The sequence below is a fragment of the Oncorhynchus masou genome, chromosome 31 (genome assembly GCF_036934945.1).
Source record: "Oncorhynchus masou masou isolate Uvic2021 chromosome 31, UVic_Omas_1.1, whole genome shotgun sequence".
In the NCBI taxonomy this organism is placed as follows: Eukaryota; Metazoa; Chordata; class Actinopteri; order Salmoniformes; family Salmonidae; genus Oncorhynchus; species Oncorhynchus masou.
This window is the reverse complement of record NC_088242.1, coordinates 95,805,724-95,831,384: the sequence shown is the minus strand read 5'-3', so window position 1 is coordinate 95,831,384 and position 25,661 is coordinate 95,805,724. Positions and strand designations below refer to the sequence as shown.

The following is a 25,661-nucleotide window of genomic DNA, read 5'->3' as shown; positions in this document are numbered from 1 at the left end:
TACCATAGCAACCCATCCAGTCAACCATAGCAACCCATCCAGTCTACCATATAGCAACCCATCCAGTCAACCATAGCAACCCATCCAGTCTACCATAGCAACCCATCCAGTCAACCATAGCAACCCATCCAGTCTACCATATAGCAACCCATCCAGTCAACCATAGCAACCCATCCAGTCCACCATATAGCAACCCATCCAGTCTACCATAGCAATCCATCCAGTCCACCATATAGCAACCCATCCAGTCTACCATAGCAACCCATCCAGTCTACCATAGCAACCCATCCAGTCTACCATAGCAACCCATCCAGTCTACCATAGCAACCCATCCAGTCTACCATAGCAACCCATCCAGTCTACCATAGCAACCCATCCAGTCCACCATATAGCAACCCATCCAGTCCACCATAGCAACCCATCCAGTCCACCATAGCAAACCATCCAATCCACCATAACAACCCATCCAGTCTACTACCATAACAACCCATCCAGTCTACTACCATAACAAACCATCCAGTCCACCATAACAACCCATCCAGTCCACCATAACAACCCATCCAGTCTACTACCATAACAACCCATCCAGTCTACTACCATAACAACCCATCCAGTCTACTACCATAACAACCCATCCAGTCTACTACCATAACAACCCATCCAGTCTACTACCATAACAACCCATCCAGTCTTTAATTGACATCCTCTGATGCACCGCATTGCGCCACCACATTCCATAAGAGTGACCTTGAAAATCATAAAAACTTGTTTTCATTTTCATTGCTTTTGTTCATTGTTTTCATTGCTTTTTTTCATTGTTTTCATTGCTGACAGCAGGCAGTTGCATCTGCTTTTCCGCAATCAGACCAAACATCAAACGAAGACATTTCTGTGCGTGTCTCTGTCTTGTATTTTTTCCCTTACGGCTCTCGTTACAGCAGGACTACAAACTGCATCTCTCCCTCTCTTTCTCTCAAATACACACACTCAGCCTCGCTCTCTCTCGCTCCCATTCCCCTGCCACCCTCCCTCTGCCCAATTTTCCCTCGGTTCAGTGGCAGGGCACTGGGTCACAACATACGCTTGATTTTCACACTGTTTCTCCATTGAAACGCCACATCAAGTTAATCAGGGTTAACAATCCCGGCGCCTCGCTGAGCAGGGCACCCATCAGCTTAGCACCACAGCCTTGCACTGGCAATACAGACGCGGCAGTAATCTCTGGGATGGAAGGGAAAGGGGGGGGGCAACGAGGGGCAAGCCAGGCAGAGGGAGGGGAGTGGGTGGGCAGCCATCCCAAAACAAAAGTTGGGTGAATGAGATTAGTGCAGGATGGTGTGATGGGGTGGAAGTGGTGTGAGGCGTTGGTTGTACACACTGTACTTAAGAACATTATATTGTTTTTCTGAAAAAAAGGAGGAGGGTGGAGGAGAGTGACATAACTGACCCCTTTTCCCTCTGCTATCGTTTGTGGTAGAGTGTGTGATCCGCCGTGTGGCGGCAGAGTTTTGGCAAACACCACCTGTTGGGATGCTGGCGTCATCTTTGTGGAGAGTGGAGGGGATGGTTAAGTGGAGCTGGGGTCATCTATGTGGAGAGTGGAGGGGGGTGGTTCGGTGGAGCTGGAGTCATCTATGTGGAGAGTGGGAGAGGATGGTTAGGTGGAGCTGGGGTCAACTATGTGGAGAGTGTTAAGTGGAGCTGGGGTCATCTATGTGGAGAGTGGAGGGGATGGTTAAGTGGAGCTGGGGTCATCTATGTGGAGAGTGGGGGGGGTGGTTAGGTGGAGCTGGGGTCATCTATGTAGAGAGTGGGGGTATGGTTAGGTGGAGCTGGGGTCAACTATGTGGAGAGTGTTAAGTGGAGCTGGGGTCATCTATGTGGAGAGTGGGGTTGGTGGTTCGGTGGAGCTGGGGTCATCTATGTGGAGAGTGTTAAGGGGAGCTGGGGTCATCTATGTGGAGAGTGGGGGGGTGGTTAGGTGGAGCTGGGGTCATCTATGTGGAGAGTGTTAAGGGGAGCTGGGGTCATCTAGGTGGAGAGTGGGGGGGATGGTTAGGTGGAGCTGGGGTCATCTATGTGGAGAGTGGAGGGGATGGTTAAGTGGAGCTGGGGTCATCTATGTGGAGAGTGGGGGGGATGGTTAGGTGGAGCTGGGGACATCTAGGTGGAGAGTGGGGGGGATGGTTAGATGGAGCTGGGGACATCTAGGTGGAGAGTGGGGGGATGGTTAGGTGGAGCTGGGGACATCTAGGTGGAGAGTGGGGGGGATGGTTAGGTGGAGCTGGGGTCATCTATGTGGAGAGTGGGGGGGATGGTTAGGTGGAGCTGGAGTCATCTATGTGGAGAGTGGGAGAGGATGGTTAAGTGGAGCTGGGGTCATCTATGTGGAGAGTTTTAAGGGGAGCTGGGGTCATCTATGTGGAGAGTGGGGTGGGGAGCTGGTTAAGTGATATACAAGAGGCAGGATGGAAGAGATGTGTTATTTAAGGAAACATGTCATACAGTTGAGAGGACTCAACCGTGACCCCATCTGAAAAGACAGGGCCATCTGTACGAGCTGTGGACAGCTATGGGTGGAATACAGCCCTGGGTGTCTGCTGCTGCATGGGCTATGGAGTGTGGACACGATCAGCCATCCAGTTGGAAAAAAACACTCGACTGTTGTACTTTACTGACAGGCCAAAAGGATGTCAAGATCAGCTCAAATGTCAAACAACACCCGGGGGCAATTTCACAACATAAGGGCATTGCAGGCACTTACGCAGGAGTCGAAATCAACAAGAACAACTATAGAATCGGAATTGTGTTTTTCAAACTTTTAATCCTAAAAATGTTCAACTATCTACTGAATGTGACATGAATTCACATTTCACTCTAGAAATAGCGTTTTATGGTGATAATAGTGAGTTATATAGGTAGAGCGATGTAGAAATGAAGCGTTATGGTGATAACAGTCAGTTATATACACTACCGTTCAAAGGTTTGGGGTTACTTAGAAATGTCCTTGTTTTTTAACGGAAAAAAAACATTTTATGTCCATTAAAAGAACAGTAAATTGATCAGAAATACAGTGTAGACACAGTCGATTTTCTAAATGACTTGTATCTGGAAATGGATGATTTTTAATGAAATATCTACGTAGGCGTACAGACGCCCATTATCAGCAACCATCACTTGTGTTTTCCAAGGGCACGTTGTGTTAGCTAATCCAAGTTTATAATTTTAAAAGGCTAATTGATCATTAGAAAACCCTTTTGCAATTATGTTAGCACAGCTGAAAACTGTTGTCCTGATTAAAGAAGCAATAAAACTGGCCTTCTTTAGATTAGTTTAGTATCTGGAGCATCAGCATTTGTGGGTTCGATTACAGGCTCAAAATGGCCAGAAACAAATAACTTTCTTCTGAAACTCGTCAGTCTATTCTTGTTCTGAGAATTGAAGGCTATTCCATGCGATAAATTGCCAAGAAACTGAAGATCTCGTACAACGGACGTTGACCTTCTAGGCAGAGTTGCAAAGAAAAACCCATATCTCAGACTGGCCAATAAAAAGAAAAGATTAAGATGGGCCAAAGAACACAGACACTGGACAGAGGAACTCTCCCTAGAAGGCCAGCAACCCGGAGTCGCCTCTTCACTGTTGATGTTGAGACTGGTGTTTTGCGGGTACTATTTAGTGAAGCTGCCACAACAAATTCAGATTTACAATGACGGCCTACCAGATCTGGGGTAGTCTGATGAAACCAAAATTGAACTCTTTGGCTTGAATGCGAAGCGTCACGTCTGGAGTAAACCTGGCACCATCCCTACGGTGAATCATGGTGGTGGCAGCATCATTCTGTGGGGATGCTTTTCAGGGACAGGGACTGGGAGACAAGCCAGAATCTAGGGAATGATGAACGGAGCAAAGTACAGAGAGATCCTTGATGAAAACCTTCTCCAGAGCGCTCAGGACCTCAGACTGGGGCAAAGGTTCACCTTTCAACAGTACAACGACCCTAAGCACACAGCCAAGACATCGCAGGAGTGGCTTCGGGACAAGTCTCTGAATGCCCTTGAGTGACCCAGCCAAAGCCCGGACTTGAACCCAATCAAACATCTCTGGAGAGACCTGAAAATAGCTGTACCCCATCCAACCTGACAGAGCTTGAGCGGATCTGCAGCGAAGAATGGGATAAACTCCTCAAATAAAGGTGTGTCAAGCTTGTAACATCATACCCAAGAAGACTTGAGGCAGTAATCACTGCCAAAGGTACTTCAACAAAGTAAAGGGTCTGAATACTTATGTAAATGTGATATTTCAGTTTAGTACTTTTTTTTTTAATTTGCAAAATATATAAAAAATAATGGTTGTGTCATTATGGGGAATTGTGTGTCAATTAATGAGGGGGAAAAAAAAACAATTGAATCCCTTTTAGAATAAGGCTGTGATGTAACTAAATGTGGAAAAAGTCAAGGGGCCTGAATACTTTCCCGAAGTCACTGTATAGGCAGAACACGGCTCCTATTGCCGATAAAAGGCTCTATAGGTAGAACATGGTTACATCCTGTGCTGCTCGACCACAACAACACTACGCTAGGCTGCACGGTCACAGCAGCACATCTTTAACAGTCCTGGCTTACCCCGCACCACACCAACCTCACCTAATTCGGTCATTCCCAGGGGATGAGCTTTCAAAAAAATAAAATCTAGCACTTCCCTCCTCTCATCTTTCTGCATATTTGGGCCCCCCCTCCCAGATGCCCTGCCGCCGACCCCAACCTGCCCCATTGCCCTCCCCGTTGGAAGATGAAGCTCAGAGTTCACCCAAAGTTCACACTTCCAGTATCATAGACTTCACAGTGCTGCAATTGCCTTCTGTTTAAGTCTCTTAACCCAATTTTTAAAAAAGAAAAATTTGCGGGGGGGGGAATAGGGTGACGGAACTAACCCACCAACTATTGCCTCAGTCGACACATTTTCTAAACTTCTGACCCTGATCGGGTGGGTCACTGTTCGGTCAGACTGCTCCCGCGGTCGGAGTTAACCCGAGTTGATCTAGTAGTACAACACTACGTCATTGGCCCCGTGCCATAAGTCCATCCCTCTATCCCACTGTTACCCCCCGGCGTGGAAAAGGGTTCAACAAGAGTGCAACCGCCCTTTTCGGCGACATGCCACGCTGTAGACGAGAGGGTCTGGTCGTCAGGAATGGGCACCCCCATCCTCGCTCACTTGGCGTTATTAGCTCAAGCCACCTCTGTGGGCCGCCGGCTTGGTCAGCATCGGTGGAATCTCATGGGCCATATCGACCCCTTCTGGTAGAAATGGAGCGTTATGGTGATAATAGTGAGTTATAAAGCTAGGCAGATGTAGAATTGTAGGGTTATGGTGATACTCAAGGCTCCAATTGCCAATTAAAGGTTCTACAGTTTCGGAAAATATTCAGACCCCTTGACTTCTTTTCCACACTTTGTTACTTTACAGCCTTTTTCTAAAAGGCACACTACCCCATAATGACAAAACGAAAACGCATCAGAATCAGAAACACCTTATTTACATAAATATTCAGACTTTGCTCCTCAAAGACCTGAAATTGAGCTCAGGTGCATCTTGGTTCCATTGATGATCCTTGAGATGTTTCTACAACTTGATTTGAGTCCACCTGTGGTAAATGAAATTGTATTGGAAATTATTCGGAAAAACGCACACCTGAATATATAAGGTCCCACAGTTGACGGTGCACGTCAGAGCAAAAATCAAGCCATGAGGTTGAAGGAATTGTCCGTAGAGCTCCGATTTGGGATTGTGCTGAGGCACAGATCTGGGGAAGGGTACCAAAACATTTCTGCAGCATTGAAGGTCCCCAAGAACACAGTAGCATCCATCATTCTTAAATGGTAGAAATTTAGTATCCCCAAGACTCTTCCAAGAGCTGACCGCACAGCCAAACAGAGCAATCGGGGGAGACTGGACTTGGTCACGGAGGACAACCATCTCTGCAGCCCTCCACCAAATCAGGCCTTTATGGTATAATCACCAGACGGAAGGCAGATGACAGCCCGCTTGGACTTTGCCAAAATGCACCTTAAGACTCTCAGACCATGAGAAACAAGAATCTCTGGTCTGATGAAACCAAGATTGAACTCTTTGGCCTGAATGCCAAACATCACGTCTGGAGGAAACCTGGCATCATCCCTATGGTAAAGCATGGTGGGGGCAGCATCATGCTGTGTGGACGTTTGTCAGAGGCAGGGACTGGGAGACTAGTCAGGATCGAGGGAAAGATGAATGGAGCGAAGTACAGAGAGATCCTTGATGAAAACCTTCTCCAGAGTGCTCAGGACTTCAGACTGGGGTGAAGGTTCACCTTCTAACAGGGCAACGACCCTAAGCACATAATCAAGACAATGCAGGAGTGGCTTCGAGACAAGTCTCTGAATGTCCTTGAGTGGCCCAGCCAGAGCCCAGACTTGAACCTCGATAAAACATCTCTGGAGAGACCTGAAAATAGCTGTTTTGTGACGCTCCCCATCAAACCTGACAGAGCTTGAGGGGATCTGCAGAGAAGAATGTAATCGCTGCCAAATATGCTTCAACAAAGGACTGAGTAAAGGGTCTGAATACTTATGTAAATATATTTCAGTTTTGTATTTTTCATACATTTTCAGAAAATGCTTTGTCGTCATAGGGTATTGTGTGTAGATTAATGAGTTAAAAAAAACAACGTTTTAAAAAAAAATGAAATTTAGAAAAAGGTTGTAACGTAACAAAATGTAGAAAAGTCAAGGGGTCTGAATAATTTCCTGAAGGCACTGTATAGGCAGAACATGACTCCTATTACCAATAAAAAGGCTCTATAGGTAGAACATGGTTCCATCCAGCACATCTTTAACAGTCCTGGCTTACCCCGCACCACACCAACCCCACCTGACTCGGTCAATCTTCGGTCATTCCCGGGGGATGAGCCTGCAAAGAAATTAAGTCTAGCGCTCCCCTTCTCTCATCCTGCTGTATATTTGGGCACCATCCCGCCCCATTGCCCTCCCCGTTGGAAAATAAAGCTCAGAGTTCACCCAAAGTTCACATTTCCAGTATCATAGACTGCACTGTGCTGCAGTTGCCTGCTGTTTACATCTCTTAAGCCGATTTTTTTATTTTTAAATTCTGTTATTTTTTTGCAGGAGTAATCAGGTGACGGAACTAACCCACCAACTATTGCCTCAGTTGACACGTTTTCTAAACTTCTGACCTCGAATAGGCGGGTCACTGTTCGGTCAGACTGCTCCCGCGGGCGGAGCTAGCCCGGGTTGGTCTAGTAGGACAACACTACAACGTGATTCGCCCCGTGCCATATTTCCATCTCTCTATCCCCCTGGTTACCTCCCGGCGTGGAAAAGGGTTCAACAAGAGGGCAACCACAGTGTCTCCGCCCCTCTTCGGCGTAGTGCCACGCTGAAGACAAGGGGGTCTAGCCTTCAGGAACGGGCACACACCCCCCCCGCTCTCTTGGCGTTATTAGCTCAGCCCACCTCTCAGTGGGCCATTGGCTCGACCAATGTCGTGGGAATCGCGCGGGCCATAGCGACCCCTTCTGGTGCGGTGTGGTACTCGGCGGTACCCAACACGTGGGCCAACTTCCAAAACTGTACTCACCTTCAAATTAATGTGGGGATAACGTCAAACGGATGACTTTGCATAGATGTGAAAAGTTCTAGATTCTCCTCCAAAAAAATCCAGTTTTAGTACCGCAGCACTGGTACTCATTAGAAGTGACAAAGGCTGTGTAATTTCTTTAGAAATACAGACTGTGTAAGGACAATGACTGTCCATAAGCATACAGTAAGTTATCTTGCTAAAATATTATTTTAGATGTCTTGTGTTTTAAATACTGTATAGCCTCAAAACATTATTAAAACTACAATTTTAATATCATGGATGTTTAGAGTTTGTGTCAATAGGTCTGTCAATTAATTTTAGTGGTTACATTTCTCCAGCCAAATCCATTTAAAATGTCCATTTAAAATCCATTCATTGCCACTTACATGAGACCTCAGCTGTTTACCCCCCAAAAAAAGTGTCGGGGTGGTTTATTGATCAAACTACAGATAGCCCTTAAACTACTATAAAGAGAGAAATACAAAGTAAACTATTAAATTGCAATTACCAATTATTCATTAACGTCCTTTTGATGGAGTGACGCAGCGGTCTAAGGCACTGCATCTCAGTGCTAGAGTCGTCACTAGACGAAACCCATGTTCGAATCCAGGCTGTATCACAACCGGCCGTGATTAGGAGTCCTATAGGTTGGCGCACAATTGGCCCAGCGTCACCAGTGTTTGGCGGGTGTAGGCCGTCATTGTAACTATGAATTTGTTCCTCACTAACTTACTGGTTAAAGGTTCAATTAAAAAATTGTAATAAATCCTGTATCAAAACACGGCCTAAAATAAATTGCTTTAGTTACTTTAAAAAGTTGTGGTCCACTAACCTAAGACAATATATAGTTAAAATACAGTATGTTTCTGCTTGCGGCCATACAATTAATGACTTCGAGAACATTTAGCAATGTTAGTAAAAAGAAAAGAAAAAGTACGGTAATAAAATATTACTTCACAAGCTATCACTAAACTACACGCGTGATATAGACGTTCTGTGAATACCGGTAGTACGTCAGCAGCAAAATACAAAAATCATTGTGAGCAATCTTAAAACACTTGAATGTAGATTTTTTTATATCCCCTGGAGTGTTAACTTTATTCCCACCACATTTAAAAAAAACTGGACCAGACAAAACGAATTTACTTGAATTATTTTCCCTCAAAATGGTTTCCTTATTAGTTATGGCATGTAGATTAATTGAGAAATGTATATGGTACAGAACAGAGGACTTTGCTTTCTAAATGTGTTTTAGTTAGAACTCAAGAGCGCTGTCAAATCTGTCAGTTTATTATATTTTCAATAGCTCGAGTTGAAATTGTTTCAGCGTTCATAATAACGGATAAAGAAACGTGGTTTTTCATCGCTTTACAAACGTGAATCAGTTATTTGTAAGAGCTCTGTAATTTTTATCATTGGATTGGAGTTAAACAGACGGGAGGTTATATTCCTTGAACTAATATCTTTCAAATAAAGATAAATACCAGTGCCTTGCCTTACGATTTCATGACCAACAGTTATTTTTTTACTGAAGACATTGTCATTAGCCGACAAGGGCTAGTCTAAACAAATCTGATATTTGCGTATCATGTGTAGAGCTAATTTCTAATAAGCACTTTTAATGTCTAACGTGGCAATGCATAAAGTCAAATCTCTAATAAATACAGCTCACATTTTGTCCACTTTCCAATGTGGCCCAACACCGACATATTTACATGGCAGTTAAATGTTGTAACAATTTGTCTTTATGTACTAATGTTAACTGTTAGTTTCTGTAATTACATGTTGGCATTTTAAATATGCATTATATTTGTTAACCTCAAATTGTGGCGAAACCGCTCCGGTTTTACAGGACATAACTCAAGTTATAGTATGCCCCCTTACCTGAGATCAGTCTCCTCTCACCCTGGAATTATTTTTGAAATTACCATCGCAATCGGGCGTTTATTTGCAAACTTTCTAAAACGGTGCACATATGTCACTAATATACCAATTTGAAGTAATCTTTAAACACTGGCAAAACTTTATTTGTATTATTAATGACATTTCATTGTAAAAATGGTCAAAACAATATACTGTTGTACCAGGCTGGGCTCTTTGTACATGTACACATAGTAGTGTTGCAGAGACTAGTGTAACGTTTTCATTTTGATTGAACACATTTGACAAACTTGTTTAGCAATGGTAGGAACTAATGTACTAGAACATTCAAATAGCTTTCAAACAAATATTTCATCTAAGTCTTAGACTTCCCGTTAGCAACCACAAAAATAGTACAACACATTAGGGACCATGACAACGAGCTATGAGGAAATGTGTGAGGAAATGTGTGATCAAATCATATGCAACTTAAAGTATCCAAAGAGTACAGAAAAATGTATCGAATAGAAAGATAAAATGTTAACTATAACAATTAGCATATCCTTTACCAAATGAGACACCGCTGGATAAAAACAGCTATACTCAAAGGGAAGACAAATTCATTAACTAAGTGGTTATAGAATAGGTTGTGCTGACCAAAACATAATACCTCAAGTGCAAAAATAGTGGATTACTTTGAGCCATAGTCATCTTTACAGCTGTGTCACAAGACTTCCAGACCAGTATAACTTAAACATGACTCCATTCATAAAGCCATTATTTATTACAGTCAGTAGTGATCTAGTATTTCCCCTTGCCCTCGTTCTGTGGAAAGTGTGATTTTCATAAATATGTTCTCTTCGGCTATTTTGTTGCCAGTGTGCCAGCCTGTTTGTGCCAACTCCTTGTCACTAAACGGTTTGGCTTAACGTCGACAGCAATGGCGTCGTCAAGAGCACAAACGGATCTGGGACCAGGATCGCCATCTACTTGAGGCTCTGGCACACAGTCTTCAGTTTCACCACAGTAAAGGAAAAGGGATGAGGGCCCCCACCAGTGTTCAAAAAGGGCACTGCATTTCATAATCATATTCAGCCATCAAACAAAACCAAAATGCATTCATACATTTCAGTCAGCTGAAAACTCTGGGCAGTGTGTGGGGGTGAGGTAATGTTTTGACCATTTGTCTCGACATAAAATAAAAAGCTGATCTGTTCATTTCCTATAAAATCTTTGTTGGAGTCAGTGTTTGAAAGTATTTCAGTCAGTGGTACAATCATGTGAAATGTGATTAGGTTATGAGCTATAAAAAATAATCAGAAACACTTTCACGAAGTTGTGATGTTTTGTGGATAACCAACACCTTTATAAATGTTTGTACATTACACCTAATTCCACAGTATTTAGTTTCCATTTTGATACTATATTTGCAGAAGTACATTCATCTAGTACAGGCTCTTACAGTCATCTTGTACGGCGTGTGCGCAATGTATGTGAGTCTTCAGAGATTGAGGAAGCACATGTCCTGAGATGAATTCAGGTAGGAAGAGACTCACTTCACACTTGCAGAGAAAGAGAAAACACATTTGAAATACCGTGTTAAAGTGGATAGATATATATATTTTTTAAGTACATTTTATAGTGTAGCATTTGTTTGGATGATGTGTTAAACATGTAAATAGACAAGATCTGACATGGCCCAACAGCTGAAACATTTGTTCTACTCATTTCCTCACAAATGAATAAATATGCATAAAATAACTGGACCCTCTAGAATGCATTGAATGGCTTCATTTGGGACCACGCACCAACTTCTACGGTTTCAAGAATATTCGTGGTCCTCTGTCGCGCATGGCGCTCAAGTTGAGTCACAGGACAAGGGAAACTTCACGCCATTTCGATAGAGAGTGATTGTTGTAGCAGGTTAGAGCCTTAACGTCAGTCTCCAAACCCACTACGTTAGTTCTCCAAGCATGCTAGAACAACGTCACTTCCATATCGGAGTGGCATAAAGAGAGATGCCCTACATAAAAAAGTCCCTTTGGATAAAAGCATCTGCTATATGGCATATTATTTGTAAATTGAGACGTACCTCGCAAACCCCCGCATTTGTCACACTCCTCCATGCAATTTGCATGGTCCACCACAGTGGGAGCCACCAGACGGGGATAGGAGAAGGAGAACATGATCTGATAGAGAAAAGGTTCAATGTTACAAAACATTAACTTATTCACATCAGAAACCAATTTTTTTATTTTTTTATTTGAGGTATGCCAACCAAACGCGTTAGATAGTCTCCATATATATAATCCGATTTAATCGATAGGCTTTTTTTGGTTGTCCAATCTGTATTGGCGTTGAAAAATTATAAAAATCGGTTGACCTCTATGTTCTACTCGTGCATTCAGACCCCTTGAATATATATAAAATCATGACAATTACAATACTGAATGAACACTTATTTTAAAACACGTCTATAATATCTATTCAGTCTCAAATAATGAAACATGTTCAATTTGGTTTAAATAATGCAAAAACAAAGTTGAAGTAAAAGTGCAATATGTGCCATGTAAAAAAGCTAACGTTTAAGTTCCTTGCTCAGAACATATGAAAGCTGGTGGTTCCTTTTAACATGAGTCTTCAATATTCCCAGGTAAGAAGTTAAGTTGTAGTCATTATAGGACTATTTCTCTATACCATTTGTATTTCATATACCTTTGACTATTGGATGTTCTAAAAGGTAGTTTAGTATTGCCAGCCTAATCTCAGAAGTTGATTGACTGTCAAGCCTAACAACGCAAAGCTTGAAGCACAGCGAAGAGCTGCTGGCAAATGCACTAAAGTGCTGTTTGAATGAATGCTTACGAGGCTGCTGTGGCCTACCACCACTCAGACTGCTCCATCAAAACAGACTTAATTAGAATATAATAAACAGAAATATGAGCCTTAGGTCATTAATATGGTCAAATCCGGAAACTAATTTCAAAAACAAAACGTTTATTCTTTCAGTGAAATACGGAACCGTTCCGTATTTAACCTAACGGGTGGCATCAATAAGTCAAATATTGCTGTTACATTGCACATCCTTTAATGTCATAATTATGTAAAATTCTGGCAAATTACAGTCTTTGTTGAGAAGAAATGGTCTTCACACAGTTCGCAACGAGCCAGGCGGCTCAAAATGCTGCATTTACCCTGACTACTTGCACAGAACGCAAGAAAAGTGACCATTTCCCTAGTTACAAGAAATTCAAGTTAGCAGGCAATATTAACTAAAAATGCAGGTTTAAAAATATATACTTGTGTATTGATTTAAAAAAAGGCATTAATGTTTATGGTTAGGTTGGTGCAACGACAGTGCTTTTTTCACAGATGCGCTTGTTAAATTATAATTTTTTTAAATCACCTGTTTGGCGAAGTAGGCTGTGATGCAATGACAAATTAACAGGCACTGCATCCATATGCAACGCAGGACAAGCTAGATAAATAATAATAGCAATATCACCCATGTGTTAACTAGTGATTGTTAAGATCTAAAAAAAAAAAAAAAAGTTTAATGCTAGCTAGCACCTTACATCCTCGCATAACAGGTAGTCAGCCTGCCACGCAGTCTCCTGGTGGAGTGCAACGTAATCGGCCACAGTCGGTGTCCAAAAAACGCCGATTTACCGATTGTTATGAAACTTGAAATCAGCCCTAATTAAAAACAGGCCATGCCGATGAAATCGGTCGACCTTTCGAACATACAGCTATGTCTCTAAACCAAGTTATCGTTAATCATTGTATATTCATTCCTCGTTACGTTTCTATCTCTATATTGTTGGGAAGGACCTGTAAGCATTTCACTGCTAGTCTACAACGCTTTATCAATCATTTGATATGTTAGAAGGTACATTTATTTATATGGGTTATTCTTAATTAAAATCTATTTTACAAGAGACACCGTGAACTCACAGCGAACAGGGCCAGTAGAGCCATCATCAACCCCAGCATGATGTACATGTGTCCCGTCAAACCACCCCCCCATAGGGGGCCCAAGATAGTGGCCAGACCACCCACAGAGCGACGCACCCCCTGGCTCAACCCTGGAGAGAGAGGGACAGGCAGACAGTTACTGACAAATAACAAAGAGACATACCTGGGTTCAGAAATAAATACATAGTTTGAAGTCGGAAGTTTACATACACCTTAGACAAAAACATTTAAACTCAGTTTCACAATTCCTGACATTTAATCCTAGTAAAAATGACCCGTCTTCGGTCAGTGAGGATCACCACTTTATTTTAAGAATGTGAAATGCCAGAAGAGAATTATTTATTAAAGATTTGATATCTTTCATCACATTCCCAGTGGGTCAGAAGTTTACATGCTACGAAATATTAACTGAGTATTGCCTTTAAATTCTCTCTTGGGTCAAACGTGTTGAGTAGCCTTCCACAAGCTTCCCACAATAAATTGGGTGAATTCTGGGCCATTCCTCCTGACAGAGCAGGTGTAACTGAGTCAGGTTTGTAGGCCTCCTTACTCGCACACGCTTTCAGTTCTGCCCACAAATTTTCTATAGGATTGAGGTCAGGGCTTTAACCATGCCAAAACCTTGACTTTGTCCTTAAGTCATTTTGCCACAACTTTGGAAGTGTGCTTGGGGTCATTGTCCATTTGGAAGACCCATTTGCGACCAAGCTTTAACTTCCTGACTGAGGTCTTGAGATGTTGCTTCAATATATATCCACATCATTTCTCTTCATGATGCCATCTATTTTGTGAAGGGCAAGTGCCCCCTCCAGCAAAGCACCTCCACAACATGATGCTGCCACCCCTGTGCATCACGGTTGGGATGGTGTTCTTTAGCTTGCAAGCATCCCCCTTTTTCCTCCAAACATAACGATGGTTATTATAGCGAAACAGTTCTAGTTGTTCCATCAGACAAGAGGATATTTCTCCAAAAAGTACATTTTGTCCCTATGTGCAGTTGCAAACCGTAATCTGTCTTTATTATGCCGGTTTAGGAGCAGCAGTGGCCTTTCAGGTTATGTCGATATAGGACTCGTTTTACTGTGGATATAGATACTTTTGTACCTGTTCCCTCCAGCATCTTCACAAGGTCCTTTGCTGTTGTTCTGGGAATGATTTGCACTTTTCGCACCAAAGTACGTTCATGGCTAGAAGATGGAACGCGGCTCCTTCCTGAGCGTTATGACGGCTGTGTGATCCCATGGTTGTAATACTTGTGTACTATTGTTTGTACAGATCAACGTGGTACTTTCAGGTGTTTGGAAATTGAAGGTACGCTTTGAAATATATTCACAGGCACACCTCCAATTGACTCAAACGATGTCAATAAGCCTATCAGAAGCTTCTAAAGCCATGACAACTGTTTAAAGGCACAGTCAACTTAGTGCATGTAAACTTCTGACACACTGGAATTGTGATAGTGAATTAGAAGTTAAATAATCTGTCTAAACAATTGTTGGAAAAATTACTTAGGAGAATTACGCGTAGAGGTCCTAACCGACTTGCCAAAACAATAGTTAGCAAAAAAAGTTTGGAGTTGTTGAAAAACACCTAGGTTGAAGTCATTAAAACTAGTTTATGTAAACATCCGACGTCAACTGTGTGATATATATATATATATATTTTTTTTTAACACACTGGATAGATGCAGTAAAATGTGTTATATCACAAGGTCAACCATAGTCGTACAGTGGCCCCAAAAGTTGGGGTTTCCTCGAGGGCAGACAGCTGGTCGGCACAGCTATTCAAAAAACAGGGACCTTTAGGTCCATAGCAAAACATTTAAAAAAATGCTTTGAAACAGAAAGAAAAAAGAGCATCCACGTGACTAATGAACACAACCCTGAGAACATTTGTTCTGCTCCGAGGCAGCACAGTACCTGCAGGTTTGTTCTCGTCCCTTCACATCACACTGATCAATAGCAATACAAAAATCAGGGAACCTACTCTAAATAACCAAGTTATCAAAAGGGGGACTCTGAAGTTCAGAAATAAAGTGGCCACCCCATTCTAATGTTTCAATAAACTGCCAGGAGATGCAAAATCCATTCTTATGTGAATTACGGACAACCAGGCAGAACGGAAATGGGGTGTACCAGGGTTATGTTCATTAGGGTACACAATGCAAACCCTTAAGCAACGGAAAATGAAAATAAGCTTTTCTTATTGGACAAGTCTAGATGATTCCTCCCTGTTTCAGTTAGTTCTCTTCCGATTGGTGCCTAAATGAACAAAAGACTGGTTTAGAGCACACAGTTAAAACTACAGACGTCTACGCCCAAAAGGTGTCCTCTAGAGGGCGCCGTTGCTTACCTTGAGACTTTACCGAAGTGATTTTGGAGAAGAGACACACCTGGGCCACAGCAACAAAGGGGAGCCCCGAAATCTGCAGAAACACCCCAATGATGAACTCTGCTAACTGCCAGGGGAAATTACCTGAGGAGAGGAGAAGGAGACATGGGGACGAATCCATTGACTTTTATTAGCAATGGAAGTATGTCACAACAGTTCTAAAGTTACTCAATGTTACATCACATTAGTCAGTCAGTATCCTGAATCTGAAATCCTGCAATTTAAATGAATTTGGCAATTTAAAAACATGTTTTTTGTTGTAAAAAAAATAAAAATCTCAAGGTTTCTCATTTGCTGTATGGTAAATAGCTTATCGGAGTAGGCAATATTGTTCGACCTAGCTAAAAATCAAAATGGCCCGGCCGAGTAAAGCGTGTTGGGCAACCTCACTCACCCTGTGGGTTGGCCAGGAAGATTAGGCACCATACGCAGGAGATGTGGCAGAGGATAAGGCCCACGGCCAGCACCACCCTCTCGGTGGTACGGCGGCACAGCCAGTGGACAAACAGGAAGCCTGTGATCACCTCCACACTACAGATGCAGTAAATTATGCTGTTCTCCAACTCCCCGAAGTTAAAGTACTGCTGGGTCAACGGCGTCACGACGGTCTAAGGTGGTAAGAAATCAAAAGGAGGCCACGTTAGAAACATTTTTCATAAACACTTCATGAATAAATAGTGTTATTAGCGCTCCCACTAACAGCATTTACAATGGCATATTCAAAAACATTACTATAAAGTCTAACAAGTACTTCGTAATCGTCCAGCATGTAATTTAGCCAACACCTCCACAACCAAGCATAACGATGTTTGCATGAGGACACTGAAAGTTGGTTTAAGGACAGTGATTTGGCTAACTGCTACCCTCCACCCCCAGTCACTTTTATGCAATGTCGTATGTGAAAGGCTCTTCAGTGAGTGAGGAAGAGAGCACATGGACAGTTGGGCAAGCTCACCTCCAGTGCCGTCTGGTTAAACAGTATGACGAAGTGAGCTGTGAACAGCACAACCACCTCCTCCCTTAGGAACTCTAAAACGGGTGAGAGAGACAGAAACAGGGTCAGAGTGATGGTGTGGAGGAAAGAAAGACAGGAAGGGGAGTTGGACAGGTACCACCCCCCCCCCAAGATCCATACACATTTAAATGCATTTTACCAACTTGAGAAACGCATCCATCACCACCCACCTCGGCTCATACTGAAACTCGCAGAGCGAGAGTCACCCACCCCTTCGATTGGGGGCGAGGGGGTAGGAGAGACGTGAGGCAGGTTGGAGTTGGCCGGGTTAGCAGTTGACCTCGGAGGATCAGGGGTCACCACCGAGCCGTAGGACCCGAGGATGTCTGGGCGTTGCCCGAGCAAGGGCTTCCCCTCCCCGGCTCCCTCCCCCCAGGCTCCTCCCACGGCTCCCTCCCCACAGGCTCCCTCCCCCCAGGCTCCTCCCACGGCTCCCTCCCCCCAGGCTCCTCCCACAGCTTCCTCCCCACAGGCTCCCTCCCCCCAGGCTCCTCCCACGGCTCCCTCCCCCCAGGCTTCCCCCTCAGCTCCTCCCACAGCTCCCTTCTCAGCTCCTCCCACAGCCCCCACCCCCTCGGCTCCAGCCCCAGCTCCCCCCACTGCTCCCTCATCCACAGTTCCTGCCCCCTCGGCTGCCTCGGCTCCCGCTGCTCCCGCCGCTCCCGCCCCCACCAGCTCCTCCCGGGGAGGGAGGTCCCAGAACATGAAGACCACGACCAGCTGGAGGAGGGTCCACATGAAGCACATAAAAAGCTGTGAAAAGGGATAGTCTTACGGTTAGAGCAGCCAACCGGCATTTACAGGTTTCAAATCCTCGTATGGGGCATTTAGCCAGTGGTTGACCTAAGTTCTACCTTGTTTGTGACCTAAGTCCCAATTCAAACTAAGTATATTTACAAATGATACACATTTATAACATCAGGTAATCATTCAATTTCTCAATGAAAAATGACAGAATAAGGTCTATAGATAAGACACAGCATCTTACTACACATGATGTTACCATATAACTATTATACTGTGAAGAGAGGAGACATTATTCAGTTGTTATCGTCTTACCCCAGGTGCAGTGTACTTGTTCACCACGAATGGCCCCAACTTGAAGTCACAAAGCCTCAGGAAGAGATTCAATACGGGACCTGTGTGTGATGAGGGAAATCATGAGACAGACCCTTACACTAACAGACATGGGTGGGTGCGTTCCAGGTAGTCTTTTTCATAGTCCTGCTGCACATGTCAGAATATGGCAATCTCTTATTCCTGAGACAAACAATTCAAATCATTGTGAGAGCAGAGGCCAAAATACAGAGTGTTGATCTAGGATCAGTTGAGTATTTTAGATCATAATGAATGATTATTACGGATAAGGTGGATCTGATCCTAGATATTACTCTGAGGAGCTTAATGAATACAGGCCCTGATCAATAGCAGCAGGACTGGGAAAAAAAACCCACCTTGAACTCCATAAACTGAGTAAATGCCAACATGCTATGAAGCAGAAATGCATTACTGGAAACAATGTTGTTCTGGAGGGCTGCCCTGGTTGTGGCTAGATATATTTTGAGTTGTGTCAGGAACAAGTTTAGCATTTTCGATAAGCCTAAACACTTCCCCAATTCTCCTAACCTGCTATGTTAATTATCCTAACCTGCTGTCCAAGTTCTGATCTGCTACAAAAAGTCATTATGTACTCATCTTGTCAAAACCAGGCCTGCTTGCAGAACAGCGTGCGTTTCCAAAAACACAATACTCCTACAATGAATGGCACAAAGGAAGCAGACAAACAGCACTGACCAATCATTAGGCCAATCTGTCGGCACGCCATGACCGATGCGAAAACTGTGGAGCGGTCCTCGTGGGCTGTGCATCGACCCATGAAGCCGAAGATGGACGAACCAGCACCTGTACCAACACCTTTGGGAGCAGACCACATACACATTAGTAACATGGAGGTAAGCATGAAAACAGATAATTCTGAATGTCATAACTTTTTTTCTCAAAGTCCATCTTAGAGTGGCCTTAAGCATGTCATTTTTACTCTAAAAAAAAAAATACAACACAAAGATGAATCACCCTGCAAATTATTTTGCTTAGGCTATAATCTAAATAATCTGTTTAAAATATATATAGTTTTTTTAAGTCTCCTTCACAGCTCAAAACTGCATTGCTCTAGTAGTATATGGGTAGGCTCACCTGCCACTAGTCTGCTAGAGATCAAAAGCCACTTGGAGTAGCCCATGAAATACATGAAGTTACCTAGAGGACATGAAATACATGAAGTTACCTAGAGGACAAAGGCAAACGTCACAGTAGGAACGACCGGGGACCATGAGTTTCAAGCATCAGAGTGCTGATCTAGGATCAGGTGCATGGAATCATATTCATTGTGTTCTACATGGCAAAACTGATCAAAACTGCCCACCCATATTGATGGTTAGTGTGGTGCATTATGGTGTTGTAGTCAATGAACAGCATTTTCACGTGTTGCTTGTGTCCATGTGTCAAATGCAATAGAGATACAGATCCACAGATGACGCTATGCAAATTAGAGTGGGTCAAGGGTGTCTGGGATGATGGCGTTGATGTGAGCCATGATACGCCTCAAAGCATTTCATGGCTACAGATGTGCTATGGGGCGGTAGTCATCTGGACAGGTTACTTTGGCATTCTTGGGCACAGGGACCATGGTGGGTTACTTGAAACATTTAGGTATTACAGACTGGGTCAAGTTGAAAATGTCAGTGCATGCTCAGAGTACACGTCCTGGTAATCAGTCTGGCCTTGCGGCCTTGTGAATGTTGACCCGTTTAAAGGTCTTACATCGGCTGTGGAGAGCGTGGTCAGTTGTCCAGAACAGCTGGTACATGCATGGATAGTGTTGCCAGCATCGAAGTGAGAATAGAAGTTATTTAGCGCGTCAGGTATGCTTGAGTCACTGGACAGCTCACAGCTGTCCAGTGATCTTAGTTATGTATTGATGCTTTGCCTGGTTGATGGCTCGGAGGGCATAGCGGGATTTCTTATCCGGATTACAGTACCGCTCCTTGAACGCAGCAGCTCTAGCATTTAGCTCAGTGCAGATGTTGCCTGTAGTCCATGGCTTCTGGTTGGAATAAGTACATACGGTCATTGTGGGGACGACGTCGATGAACTTATTAATGAAGCCAGTGGACTGATGTGGTAAACAACGTCATCAGATGAATCCAAGAACATATACCAGTCTGTGCTAGCCAAACAGTCCTGTAGTTTAGCTTCATCAGACCACTTTCATATTAGTACTTCCGGTTTGACTTTTTGCTTGTTAACAGGAATCTGGAGGAAAGAATTATGGTCAGATTTGCCAAATGGAACACGAGGGAGAGTTGTCTGTGGAGTTTTCACATGTAATATACGGGTAGAAATTAGGTGAAACAGAATTCAGTTTCCCTGCATTAAAGTCCCCGGCCACTAGGAGTGCCACCTCTCGGTTAGCATTTTCTTGTTGGCCCACGGCACTACACAGCACATTGAGTGCAGTCTTAGTGCCAGCGTCGGTTTGTGGTCGTATATAGAACGCAACAAAAAAAGATGAAAACCACTCTTGGTAAATAGAATACCTCATAAGCTGTAGACCATTCTAACTCACGCGAGCTAAACCTCGAGACTTCCTTAACATTACAGATAGCACACCAGCTGCTAACAAAGAGACAAAAAAAATGAATTTCCATTTACCATGTCCTTGTTCAGCCATGACTGAGAAACATGGGATATTAGAGTTCAGAGCACGTTCATAGGACAGTCTCGAACAGAGCTCATCCAATTTATTCTCCAGCGATTGCACGTTCACCAATAGAACAGTGAGTAGAGGTGATTTATCCATTCTCCGATGTAGTCTCGTCTGGTATTCCGCATGTCGGCTTCAAAAGCGCAGTCTCCTTCAAGCGTCGGGATTTGGGCCAGATCCCGGGATCATAATAATATGTCTTTAACCTCCGACTTATTGACATCCACATCCAAGTTAAGGTTAAAGATTGCTATTTCTGATGTCCAGACACTCTTTTAGGTCATAAGAAATGATTGTGGAAACATTAAGTACAAAAAACAAAAAGATTAGCACAAAAATGTTAATTGCACAATTGGTCAGGAGCTTTTAAAACAGACACCATTCCCTCCGGCATCATTCTTAAGAATATTACCCTCTGGAAGGCCAGGTTGAATTGTCTCCATAGTGCTTAAACCTGTCGAATAATCAGAGCTACAAAAGTGCCTAAGGGGTAGGAGTTAAGGGTTGATTTGGGATTCTGGGTAACATTTCAGAGAATTACTTACCAACAATTTCAAAGAGGTTTGCAAACAGGATTATCTTCTTGGTGGCGTGAGTCTTGTCAGACCAATGGCCAAACAGAGGGCCCGAGAGGAGACCAGACAGACTGAATGCCGATAGGCCCAGACCTAGGAAGTAAGGCGCTGCCCCCAGAGTCTGCAGGTACCTCCATATTGTGGGCAAGATCACAGCTAGAGAGGGAGGCATGGAATAAAATATTTGCTCCTTTAGTTCCTCAATTTACACTTGGCAATTTCTCGCCTTCATTTCTCAGAACAAGAATAGACTGACAAGTTTCAGAAGTGCTTTGTTTCTGGCCATTTTAAGCCTGTAATCAAACCCACAAATGCTGATGCTCAAGATACTCAACTAGTCTAAAAAAAAAAGGCAGGTTTGATTGCTTCTTTAATCAGGACAACAGTTTTCAGCTGTGCTAACAATTGCAAAAGGGTTTTCTAATGATCCATAAGCCTTTTAAAATGATAAACTTGGATTAGCTAACACAATGTGCCATTGGAACACAGGACTGATGGTTGCTGATAATGGGCCTATGTACCTCTTTCTAGATATTCCATCAAATTCACCGTTTCCAGCTTCAATAGTCATTTACAACTTTAATGTCTACACTGTATTTCTATTCAATTTGATGTTATTTTAATGGACAAAAAAAGTGCTTCTCTCTAAATCAAGGAATTTTCTAAATGACCCCAAAGTGAACGGGACTGCATGTCTGTGAGCAAGGCTAACTACAGTCATTTTCACGAAATGCAAGTCAATGACGTTTACATGTGGCCTGACTGACTTGCACTTGAGGTGTGTGTGTGTGTAACTTTTGAAATCATGCACAATGAAGCTAAAAGCTTGGCTGAATCTGAGTGCAAACCACAAGTGACCAGGGGCAACAAACATCAACGGTTTCCATAGCGTTTAGATTATCTGACGTCATGAGACCGATCCTCTCCTCTGGATTCCAAGGTTTAAATTGTTTGCTTGCGGAAACCTGTCCCCCTCTTAAACATGCCTCTGGTAGCCTGGTCCTAGCTCCCGACGGAACTAAGGAGTGTCACGACATTGATTTCTTCGTCAAGTCACACAGTAGTTTATTAAATCTGCCCCAAGAGCATCCTACTTGCGAACTCATGTTTACATTTTCCCTGGCTAATAATAGTCATCCAACATAAGTAGGCCTATCAATGACGTACCCCCCCAAAATAGAAGCGCTTAATGAATCTCTGTACGGAGGTTATTTGCCAATCAGTACAGCAACAGTTGACAAATAATTGTTCAGGTCTAAAAATAATTCCCTTTTGAACATTAGGCAATACAATGACTATGGAATGTGCTGTAAAAATCAGCTGAGCTGACATGAAGCCAAGAGCATAAATGAGTTAATGAGCAGGTTTAAAGTAGTGGAAAGATTGGGAAAGATGCAAGGGAGTCATTAGGAAATCAATTGGGCTTTACAAACCATGTTTCTGTCCATTAAAATGATTACTAATAACCTCTACATCTGGTCAACAAACAGTGACAGCAGAAAACTGCAACATAAGACAATAAGTGACCGTTTCTGACAGTCTGACAGGGTACAGAACAGTCACAGTGTGGTACGCAAATGTTAGCTTCAGTTGAATGTGCATTTTTAATCTATATTGGAAATGTTCGCATAAGCTCGAGTAACCACAATACCAATGCCCCCCCCAAAAAAATAATAATAATAATACATACTTACCATATTCCATACCACTTAGAAGAAAGATCAGTCCAATTGTGAAGTAAGTCATCTTTCTTTTCCGTTTAATCTCCATTGTGCCTGTTATTTCACGTGTCAATTAATACTTTACTTTGTTGTAGTTTCATCGTTATTCATCAATGTTCGCAATTGGAAGCAGCTTGCTGAGCAAATTAATTCAAAGGACAGTGCGTCCAATTCAATTACATCGCAAGGTTCTTGAGGTTGTTTAACATTTAACAAATTCTTAAATTATGTTTTTTTTTAACATTAAATATTAATCCGCATCTCATCAATTTACCAGCGACTGGAACCCAGTCAGTGTAAACGATGTGATGTCGAGATGCACTGTCCAATGCATTATACAATCTGCGAGACTGCACTGGACTCATCGTCAGAATACGTAGTTCTTGAACTCACCCTTCAACTAATGACTTAAATTTGCCGCTCCCAAATTGTTGGTTTTATGTGGAGTGTAAACTATGCAGCGACTACAGTTTAAGTTTATTTTAAGTAAACCAGAAACTACTCCCAGTAGAACGTCTGCCAAAGCATGGAAACGCAAATTAATGACAACACGCCACAATCCCAACGTTTATCTCTCCGAGCGCACTTCCGGTTGTCAGGATGAGTGTGGAATAAAAATATATATTTTTCAACATATATGTTAGATTTCTGTGGGGAAATAATATTAGTAATATACCTGAATACACTTTAACTGAATGGCTACAATAACTATTAATGATAGCATAAACTCGGTCGTTTTGGTTTTTGCCGTAGCACTTCACAGCTGATTCAAATAATCAAGTAATCATCAAGCTTAATTTGAATGAGCGGTTCGGTGCTTGGGCTAAAAACCAAAAACTGCACCCCTTGGGGTCCCCGGGACCGAGTTTGAGAAACGCTGGCGGAACAGTAATACAAGCAATGGCTTTATATAATATTATCCTAAAATATATATCCACTCATATTCAGACTGTTCCCAATTTGGGAAACAGTGATTTTATTACGTTTTCTTAGGAACTTATTAGCACCAAAATACACTATGAATGGAAGTCACACCTGGATGACAAAATAGCTGAAAAACATGTTTATAGACTGTTTATTTTTATCTTAAGTGCTTGCCAAATCTCCATTCACATTTCCTCATTGCTATTGCAAGCGTTTCCACCAACAAACCTTTATCAAAACACAAGTTACATTTCAGCATGTGATGTGTCTAAACTCGAAATAAAAAGCATGAGCTGGTAAATTATTGTGAATAATTACAGTGAATAAACTGGAAACTATAGAAACAAAGAGAGTTGCACACTCCATGTGTATAACCTACCAGGAATTTATTGGGTAAAAAAAAACACCAATGTTTCGGCATCACTTTGTCTTCTTCAGTGTGAAATTAACATGAGTAGGCCTAGTTAGTCTTTGACAACACTCCCCCCCCCCAGACATTATCCAATAATGGAATAAAAACACTGATTCTGTCCGTCCTCCCATACCAGGTGGTCACATCATTGACGTTGACCCAGTCCTTGTGACTTCCATTACGACTGAAACTGAGAGGGCTGTGTTTGCACACATTGCCGCTTTCAGGCGCACATTTAATTCAATTTCAATCTGCAGTCTCCACATTTACTTGCTGCCATGCAAGCGAATATCAAACCATGCCTCCAAGGCATGTTGCCCGACATGACAGATATGGGGGAAATTCCATTTATTCCATTTATTTCCAAGGGCAGGCAATGTGTACTGGATTCCATCTTCCATTTTATCAGTGACAGTTAAACTGACAAAAATTCATTACTTTATGTAACGGATGTGAAATAACTAGCCAGTTAGCGGTGGTGCGCGCTAATAGCGTTTCAATCGGTGACGTCACTCGCTTTGAGTCCTTGAAGTAGTGGTTTCCCTTGAAAGGGCTGCGGATTTTGTGGAGCGATGGGTAACGATGCTTCGTGGGGGACTGTTGTTGATGATGTGTGCAGAGGATCCCTGGTTCGAGCCCGGGTATGGGCGAGGGGACGGTCTAAAGTTATACTGTTACATTTACAAGAATGTGCATGCATAATACACACTGAGTGACCCGGGGAAGCCAGGTGAAAGCTTTGAATCCTTATTGAAGTTGCTTGTTAAATCCACTTCAATCAGTGTAGATGAAGGGGAGAAGACAGGTTAAAGAAGGATTTTTAAGCCTTGAGACAATTGAGACATGGATTGTGTATAAAATCAAATCAAATTTGTAACATGTGCCTTACAGTGAAATGCTTACTTACCAGCCCTTAACCAACATTGCAGTTTTAAGAAAATACCTAAAAATAAGTAAGCGATAAAAAATAAATAATAATAATTAATGATCAGCAGTAAATAACAATAGCGAGGCTATATACAGAAGGTACCGGTACAGAGTCAATGTGCGGGGCACCGGTGTTGAGGTAATTGAGGAAGTTATGTATATGCAGGTAGGGTTATTAAAGTGGCTATGCATAGATAAGAGTAACAGCAGTGTGTGTGTGTGGGGGGGGGGCAAATAGTCTGGGTAGCCATTTCATTAGCTGTTCAGGAGTCTTATGTGTGCCATTCAGAGGGTGAATGGGCAAGACAAAAGATGAGAGCCTTTGAACAGTGTATGGTAGTAGGTGCCAGGCACACCAGTTTGAGTGTCAAGAACAGCAATGCTGCTGGGTTTTTCACACTAAGTTTCTCATGTGTATGAAGAATGGTTCACCACAGAAAAACCATCCAGCCAACTT

The 25,661-nt window shown here is 42.8% G+C and overlaps 1 protein-coding gene across 1 annotated transcript; it reads right to left on the bottom strand.

The window, feature by feature from the left end:
* Positions 1-10,153: 10,153 nt before the first annotated feature.
* Positions 10,154-22,990, bottom strand: mfsd8l1 (major facilitator superfamily domain containing 8-like 1). The gene is given in 14 exon segments (XM_064952612.1): positions 10,154-11,063; positions 11,594-11,690; positions 13,456-13,586; positions 15,829-15,951; positions 16,262-16,475; positions 16,823-16,896; positions 17,053-17,252; positions 17,501-17,559; positions 17,561-17,635; positions 17,942-18,021; positions 18,677-18,796; positions 19,076-19,138; positions 21,191-21,376; positions 22,915-22,990. Coding segments are annotated over 14 exon segments (1,503 nt in total). The 3' UTR covers positions 10,154-11,058.
* Between the last annotated feature and the right edge of the window lie 2,671 nt (positions 22,991-25,661).